General features: G+C 42.9%; 1 protein-coding gene across 1 annotated transcript; it reads left to right on the top strand.

Moving 5' to 3' along the window:
• The first annotated feature begins 3417 nt into the window (after positions 1-3417).
• BDCG_03064 (IQ domain-containing protein containing GTPase activating protein) lies at positions 3418-8518 on the top strand. Its single transcript, XM_045418653.1, has 4 exons — positions 3418-3952; positions 4039-4172; positions 4275-6120; positions 6212-8518. The coding sequence occupies exons 1-4, from the start codon at positions 3736-3738 to the stop codon at positions 6370-6372; spliced, it is 2358 nt and encodes a 785-aa protein (XP_045275180.1). The 5' UTR covers positions 3418-3735; the 3' UTR covers positions 6373-8518.
• The last annotated feature ends 480 nt before the right edge of the window (positions 8519-8998 follow it).

Genomic DNA, 8998 nt, shown 5'->3' with positions numbered 1-8998 from the left:
CACTATATAACTATCAAATCTGCAGTAACCCGACAAAGCTTTTGGGGGTGACAGACGACGAGATTGCAAGAGGCTAGTGTGGAGGGAAGCCAGATGGGGTGTTTTGTCGATTGTGGAGGTGTGCTCTTTCTATTAATGTGGTATTGTATGTATGTATGCATGTATGTATTTTGGTTTTTGTGGTGGTGTTGAGTGGTTGTTGTTGTTGTAAGTGCGAGGCATTCCAATGGCCAAATGGGGGAAGGTTTGTAGACTTTATAATAGTATTGTGGTCAAGGGATTTTGGTTGATTTGGGAAATGTAAGGGAATAAAACAGTTATAATAATAGTGGACAGCTTTATAGAGTTCTAGCAGGTGGTAGCTCTGAAGAAATATATTTATGCGGGTAGAGATTGCACGCAGGTATGGTATGTAGCTCTCTGCATATATATCCAGCTATTACAGCGTAGCTTGCAAACTTATGCATATGTCTCATGCAAGATGTACATGTACTTCATACAAGGATATGTGTAGATGTATGTATGATCGTATGACAGCATGAGAACTATTCATTTGTCAAGTGTATATATATATATATATATATAAAGTTAATTAAAAGAGGAAGATAATCTGTAGAAATATGATGAACAGTTAGTTATGGAGGAATAATAATAATAAGTTGTTGACAAGTAAAAATCAACAGATTGATAATCAGATAGAAAGAAAGAGAAAGAAAGAAAGAAAGAAATTAAAATTAAAATTAAAAAGTTTAATTAGAAAGTCTAAAACAACTACTCCATTTTCCCCCTTTCTTTTCGGGCTAGCCGGATCCTGCCAAGGAGAGCTAGCCCCGCCGCAAGTCTCTTTCCCCCCTTTCTTCCCTTCTGTTCTGTTGTGCTCAACATCGCCATCGCCCCGCCTCCTTCTCTACTACTATGTCACTATTATTATTTAATTATGTCTGTTGGGTGTAGGGGTGTGTTGGCCTGGCATGCACTTTTTTTTGTGTCATATTTAGTTTCCTGTCAGGGTCGGGAATGGTGGGAGTCAGTTGATGAATGATGAATGACCTTGAGAACAGATTTTGGAGAAGGCTTGTGCACTTGGAAAGTTTAAAACATCGCATTTGAACGGGAGAGAAAATGGATTATTATTATTCTTTATTGTCTCTTCTCTACTCCGTAGAGTTCGGGGAATTCTTATTCATTCTTCTCAGGTTTTTCCATTTATTTCTTTTTCTTTTTTTTCTTTTCTCTAGTCCATAGTTAACTACTCAGGAACAAGCAAGTCTGTGCATTATTAACAATACTAGCATGGAAAAATCCTCCCCTCTCTCTCTCTCTCTCTCTTTTTCTTTCTTTTCAAGGCCAAGGATCGGATGGAGGAGGGATATATAAGGTGCGAAGAGCTCTGTGGGGAGATCTGTGTGTCTGTGTGGCGGGGATGATGATGATGATGATGACGATGACGATGACGATGACGATGACGATGACGATGAACCTACTGCGTATGTGTTTAATAATATTTAAGCGAGTGAGAGAGTTTTGTGGAGACGCAGGAAGGATAATGGTGGTGGTGGGTGTGGTGATATGATATGGGGTCGCTCTGTTGTTAGCGCGAGAGAGCTCATTATTTTCTGGCCCATGGTTTCTCTCTCTTCGACGGAGTCTCTTGTGGGAGGAACGAGGACGGCGGATGAGGGAGAGGAGAGGAGAGGAGTTAGGGAAAGCAAGCTATAAAATACAGAGTAATAATGGCATTGGTTTTGGTGAAGATCATGTAGATAGTATCATTTCATAGTACTCCGTACGGAGCACTCCAGATGGAGAGTTCTTTTTCTTTTTCCAGTTTATTTACTCCGTAGTTAAGAATAACTAGTAGATTATATTCAACTTAAAAGTTATTGATACCAAATTGTAATGTACCATACCATACCATACCATAACCGTGAACCGCTTAGATTTACTTGGCCCAAACCTTCTTTCTCACTGCTAATTTGCCAAAACATTGCATCATACATACATATCAAACAAACACGGTCATTTATTATTATTATGTAAAAGCAGTTGCAGAGTCACCACACCCAACACCGTTGAACTAGAGAGAGAGAGAGAGAGAGAGAGAGAGAGAGAGCGAGAGACAAAGGGCGGCTGGTGAGTGTTGACCCTGATCAGTTACTGAAACCCTAACACTGAACCCTAACACTGAACCCTAACACTGAACCCCTTCCCCTTCCCTAGGGAAAACAGTCGCAGCAGGAACACCACCACACCACACACCGCACGGGTACCTGAGCGGTGCCTGGATTAGTGGCCCACCGACCGCCCTATTCTCTCTCTCTCTCTCTTCTCTCTCTCTATTACTATTATTATTATTATTATTATTATTATTCACCCCTCATTCTGTTCTCTCGTTCTTCTTTGCAATTCCTTTCTTTTCTTCCTGTTTTTTATCCTGCTTTTTGTTCTTGAATTTTTTTATTTTTTTCCCCCTCTAGCCTAAATAGTAATATTATTTATTCTTCTTGTTATGATTCTTGTCGCTGCCCCTGTCTGCGTCCTTAGCCTCCAAGTCTCAGGTTTGCTGCACCTGCACCTGCACTAGCCAAGTCCCGTCTATCCTCCGTCTCCGTCTCCGTCTCCGTCACTGTCACTGTCACCTCTCCTGTCTCCTGTCTCCTGTCTCCTGTCTCTGTCTCTGTCTCTGTCCTCCGCCCGTCCCTCCCTTGCTACCCGCGTCATCTCCTCCGTCCATCCGCCCATCCGTCCATCTTCTCTCCATCATCATCATCATCATCATCATCATCATCCTCATCATCCTCATCATCCATTCATCCACCACTTCCATCTATCAATTCTTCAACTATTCCTTGTCAACTTTATCCGCTCCTCGATTTTCTCCACCCTCCATTGCTCGTTCTCCCCCCCGCTCCCCCTTGACTGTTCGCGCCATCCGTCAACCCGACGCCTCTCCATCCATATATATCAATTCGTACCCGGACTGGACTGACCGCCGCCCGTCTCACTTCGCTCCCTTTCCTCCCTCCGGCTCGGCCCCCCCGCCACCATCCAATCACTTAAAACCTAACGCCAGCCTCAAAAAACAAAAACAATCCACAACAACGAACCCTCTCATCCTTTCAACCTTCGGAAGTGTGTTCATTGTCTCCATTCCGCCCTCTTCTTCTTCCTCACTTCTTCTGCTCTTCTGCCTGTGGCCTAGCTGGAGTGAGGCCGTCATCAACCAGAAAGGATAGCCTGCAGCGTTTGCAGTCTTCTGCTGCTGCTGCTGCTGCTGTATGTCGATGGATGCATTCGGATTCCATTGATCGCGCACCATTGCCATCAAAGCTCTAATAATACCCCCGTTTTCCAGTTCATTTGCTTCATTTTTTTTTTTTTTTTTTTTTTTTTTTTTTTTTTTTTTTTTCCCCATTTTCAATGCTTTCGTTTTCGTGCCATTGAAACAGAAGCTCGAGAAATTCTTTCAATATCTTTCCTCTCTTATTTTTATATCACGTCTCTAAGAATCCTACAAAAGAAATCCAGAAATCCGTTTTTTAACGGTTTCCCAACTCTGCCAGCCTGAAGATAAAAAACAAACCTCCAACGGCTCTCCAACATCCAACAACCGTTCATACCATCATATCCTTCCTCGACGCCTTATATACTATTTTGTTCTTATTATTCGTCCATTGATTCACATATCACGACTGTTCTTCCCTCAGAGCTAATTTTTCCCCATTCCACTTCACAATGTCGGTCGCAACAATGCTCCAGCCCGCGTCGAGGGCCTCGCGGGCCTCGACAACCTCTTCTGCCTCCTCCTTCCAACCCGTCTCCAGGCAAAATACATTCTCCTCCCATGATACCCGCTCTGTTAGGCAATCAAAAAGAATGTCTGTCACGGCACTATACCTGTCAATGTCAGCGAAGGAGAAGGACTTGGAAATTTCAGATGACCTAGCAAAAGGTTTGTTGAAGTTTATTGAAATTTTGCTGTGATATGTTTGCATGGAATCTTCAGCTAGCTAACCTTATTTTCCCCCTCTCAATTAGCCCAAAGAACTCTGCGCGAGCTGAAGTCGAAGATATCCTCGCAATCTAAGAAGAACTTCGTGCTGGAAAAGGATGTTCGCTATCTTGACTCGCGAATTGCGCTTCTAATTCAGAATCGAATGGCTTTGGAAGAAGTATGATAATCCCAGCCAAGCATTCGGTGTGCCTTGCGTCCATCATTGTGTATATATATATATATATGTATATATTAATGTAATGGCTAACTTCTCCAACAGCAAAACGAAGTGGCCAGCCATCTTGAGGATGCGAATGATCTACAAGAGGGCTTCTTTCCGAATGACGACAAGACCCAGAAATATGGAAACCTCCTCTTCCTTTTACAATCCGAACCCCGCCATATCGCCCATCTATGTCGCCTGGTGACAATGGCTGAAATCGATTCACTGCTTCAGACAGTCATGTTCACCATCTACGGCAACCAATATGAAAGTCGAGAGGAGCACTTGCTATTAACCATGTTCCAGTCAGTCCTAACCTACCAATTCGATAATACCCCAGAATACTCCTCTCTCTTACGCCAAAACACCCCTGTTTCCCGCATGATGACTACATACACCAGGCGAGGCCCCGGACAGGCTTATTTGAAACAGGTATTGGCCGATCAGATCAATTCTCTCATCGAGTTAAATGACGTCGATCTGGAAATCAACCCGTTGAAAGTGTATGAGACTATGGTACAGCAAATCGAAGCATCCACCGGATCTCTTCCACCATATTTGGAAAAATCAGTCACTGCAGAGGTAGCGGCAGAAAACGAACAAGTTCAGCAGATCATTACCCCGCGGCTAAAGATGCTGACAGACATTGCAAATACTTTCCTGGAAACCATCATTCAGGGTCTTGAGGAAACCCCTTACGGTATTCGATGGATTTGCAAGCAGATCCGAAGTTTATCGAGACGAAAATACCCCGATGCTCAGGACCAGACTATTTGTACGTTGATTGGCGGCTTTTTCTTTTTGCGATTCATCAACCCTGCCATCGTTACACCTCGATCGTACATGCTCATTGAGGCCACGCCGTCCGACAAACCCCGCCGCACCCTTACCTTGGTCGCCAAGATGCTGCAGAACCTGGCGAATAAACCGTCCTATGCCAAGGAGCCTTATATGGCCAAACTCCAACCGTTCATTCATGATAACAAAGAGCGAGTGAACAAGTTCCTGCTAGACCTTTGCGAAGTTCAAGACTTTTACGAGAGTTTGGAAATGGATAACTATGTAGCGTTGTCGAAACGTGATTTAGAGCTCCAGATCACCCTGAACGAAGTCTACGCTACGCACGCACTTCTCGACAAACATTGCGCTTCTCTAGCGGCTCAAGACCAGCATTCCCACCTGAGCCATTTGTTACAGGAACTCGGCCCGGCCCCACCGCAGCTACCGCGCAAGGAAAACCGAACAATCAATCTCCCGCTGTTTAGCAAATGGGAAACAGCCATTGATGACTTGACTTCCGCGCTAGATATTACTCAAGAGGAAGTTTACTTCATGGAAGCCAAATCAACCTTTGTCCAGATCATGCGCTCCCTACCACATAACACATCCGTAACTCGGCGACCACTTCGACTCGACCGGATAGCCGAAGCAGCAGCCACGCTAAAGAACGATGCCGTCATGGTTAGAAAGGGGATACGTACCATGGAGCTCTTAAGCCAACTACAGGAGCTTGGCGTCATCGATCGATCGGATGATTTCAGCCTGTTGCGCGATGAGGTGGAACAGGAACTTGTGCATCTAGGCTCCCTAAAGGAGAAAGTCATCGAAGAAACTCGGAAGCTAGATGAGGTATTCCGCACGATACGCGACCACAATGCCTACCTCGTTGGCCAGCTGGAGACATACAAATCTTACCTGCATAATGTGCGCAGCCAGTCCGAGGGCAAGCAGCGGAAACAGCAGAAACATCAGGAGCTGGGCCCGTATAAGTTTACGCATCAACAGCTGGAGAAGGAAGGGGTGATTCGCAAGAGTAATGTTCCGGAAAACCGGAGGGCGAACATTTATTTTATGTTTAAGAGCCCCCTGCCGGGGACCTTTGTGATCAGCTTGCATTATAAGGGTGAGATACATAGTTCCTTTTTTTTTTCTTAAAAAACCTCAAGTATGTTTGGCCGCCCTACTAACCACTCTGTTGATTTTTCTTGCCTTAGGTCGTGCACGAGGTCTTCTAGAACTAGACCTGAAACTCGACGATCTTCTGGAGATGCAGAAGGATAACCAGGAAGATCTTGATCTGGAATACGTCCAGTTCAACGTCTCCAGGGTTCTTTCGTTGCTAAACAAACGGTTCGCGCGGAAGAAGGGGTGGTAAGGAGAGAAGAACGGTTTTCTCCAAAAAAATAAATAAAAAGTTTAAAAAAAAAAAGACCACCTGACGACCTCCAACCGCCCTTGAAGAAGAGAAGACGGGGAGCCAAAACGCCCCTCGAAGCATGACCTGATGTAATATTTTGTGGCTTATCACTTGCTGCTACGTTGGGTTCTCCCCTTTTTTTTCAATTATCGAACGGAACGAATATGTTGATGAGCAAAAGAATGAATGAGAAAATCCAAGAATAGTAGGCATATGCGAAAGTAAAGGTGGAAAAAAAGACAGAAAGCGCATCCAATCGCATCCGACCCCAACCGAGTCAATGCATTCTCTCCTTCCTGCTCTATGCCTGATGTCTTCAATACTTCCAAAACGGCAAAAGGGAGCGGCTGGAGGAGGTATCTTTGAGCTTGAAGACGCGGTGTTGCTCTTTTTTCTCTACCCGGCCTCTGCGTATGCCATTTCCACCTTTTCAAGCAAATCTGGGAAACAATGAACTGCGTCGGATTTTATATTTTTACTTTATATCCCCCCCTCATCTCTGGAGTGTTTAACTGGTATGGTTTCTGTCTAGTCTCCTTTTTGATGCCTCTTTTTCAAAGTTTCTGATGTTGCCCTGATTTGTTCTTTGTGTACGTTTGTCCTGGGTTGTCTTGCTATGTCTTATTTGTGTCATTCCTCTCTGCTATGTTTTGCCTTTTTTTTCTGACTGTGATTATTTGATATCCCCTTTTCTTTCTCTTTTCTTTCTTCATCCCCTCAACCTGGTTACGTATCCCCGGCGTATTTTCAACATTCTCAAGTATTCGAAAATTTCCCCAGCCTCCCCGTTTCCCAATGCCAGATTTCTCAAATTACGCCCTCCATTCATCCATTCCGAACGCCAATCGGGGTCTTCCTCTTGAACACACCACGACGGCTTGCCCCCTCGGATGAAAATATGTATCCCGTGGGAGAAACGAATATAACGAAATTACATGTCTTCTCTCCACATGCACACCCACAGACCTACACCCACGCACGCGCACACACAAACGCAGATACGCACATACGCATACCCATGCCTATACATATATCATACGTACCTGTCCATATACCCTGCAAAGGCGGAAATGGGCGATGAACGCCAGCTTGTTTATTTCCTCTGGAAGGATAAATAATACAAAGCCCGCTTATTATAAATAACCCATTTTCTCTTCCGATATCTCTCTCATCTCTCCTCTCCTCTCTCGCCCTCTGGTTTTTTCAGTACAACATCGTACGATCCGCTGTTTATCTTAAAAAAAAAAAAAAGAAAAGAAAAGAAAAGAAAAGAAAAGAAAAGAAAAGAAAAGACTTTGTTCCTTTATTTTCATTTTTATTTTTCTTTTCATTTCAGCCTGCAGATTGTGCAACGATGCATTGTCTCATACCATTTTGTTGCCTGCCCCCGCTTCGCTAGCCATCTTACCCTGTTTTCAGGTTGGGGCTCCCTTTCTGTGGTTGTTTTTGTTGATTTACCCCTTTTTTGCTTCTTCATCTTTCTATCTCACCAGTAATACTCTCTTTCTTTATATCTCTACCATGTCTATTTGATATCCCTGTATTTTTTTTTTTTTTTTGCTTGAGACGTCTTGCTATGGCCTTTTTTTCCCCTTCATCTCAAAGACAAACCTTTTTAATTTTTCATTTTTTACCGGTTCGTCTTATCTTACCATCTTCATTTCCCTCAGCTCTGGTTTTATTTTTATTTTTATTTTATTTTATTTTTTTTCATTTTTTGTGTGTAATATTATTATTCAACACAGGCGGCAAGGGGAGGTAGGGTTGTGGCTCTTTTGCTGCTTTTTGTTTGTTCTCTTCTGTTTCTCTTTTCAGTTTATTCATTTTGTTTTATTTTACTTTATTATTTCATCTGATCCCCGATCCTCCATACATATACATATACATATACATATGCATACACATACACATACACACACACATACATAAAGCTAAGCACTTAGCTAGGTCTAAGGCTGAGAGTATTTATTCTGATGATAGTTAATTTATAGCTGATCTAAGTGGTTAACTTGAAGGGTTTGATGCCTGTGTCACTTGAAAGAGTTGTGGAGAAAGAAAAGCAACTTGAAGGAACATGGACCTTTTCCCCCAATTTTTTTTTTTTTTTTTTTTTTTTTTTTTTTTTTTTTTTTTAATGAATCAGTGAAAAGAGCCCAATGAACTCAGAAGCGTTTCTAGACTTCTCAAGAAGTAGAATATACTCATTTGTCTGGAGGGGGAAAAAAATAAAAAATAAATAAATAAATAAATAAAAATAAAAATAAAAATAGAAATAGAACTAGAAATAGTCTGGTATTTTCCCCACCAACAGACAGCGGTGACAGACCGCCATCTAACTATCTCCTCCACGCTACAACCGGAGACTGACTAGCAGCTCAATAATGGGTTTGGAAGGAATACCACTTGGTGAGGAAAATAGAAATAGAAATAGAAATAGAAATAGAAATAGAAATAGAAATAGAATAAAATAAAATAAGCAAACAATGATAGAAAGAGACAGAAACCGAGTTGTCGCTCCGCTCCTCTCTCGCCTCCTCCGCCCATTCATTCGGTTCTATCTCCGCCTTCGAACCAAACCAAACTA

The sequence above is a fragment of the Blastomyces dermatitidis genome, assembly GCF_000003525.1.
Source record: "Blastomyces dermatitidis ER-3 genomic scaffold supercont1.3, whole genome shotgun sequence".
NCBI lineage: Eukaryota > Fungi > Ascomycota > Eurotiomycetes > Onygenales > Ajellomycetaceae > Blastomyces > Blastomyces dermatitidis.
The sequence above is the reverse complement of the archived record's forward strand: the minus strand, read 5'-3'. Positions and strand labels throughout refer to the sequence as shown.

Excerpts from the sequence above, each read along its gene's own strand:
- BDCG_03064 (XM_045418653.1), top strand. The coding sequence starts at position 3,736 with ATGTCGGTCGCAACAATGCTCCAGCCCGCGTCGAGGGCCTCGCGGGCC. Across the intron at positions 4,173-4,274 it reads ATCGAATGGCTTTGGAAGAA|CAAAACGAAGTGGCCAGCCA; the intron begins GTATGATAATCC and ends CTTCTCCAACAG. Across the intron at positions 6,121-6,211 it reads GATCAGCTTGCATTATAAGG|GTCGTGCACGAGGTCTTCTA; the intron begins GTGAGATACATA and ends TTCTTGCCTTAG.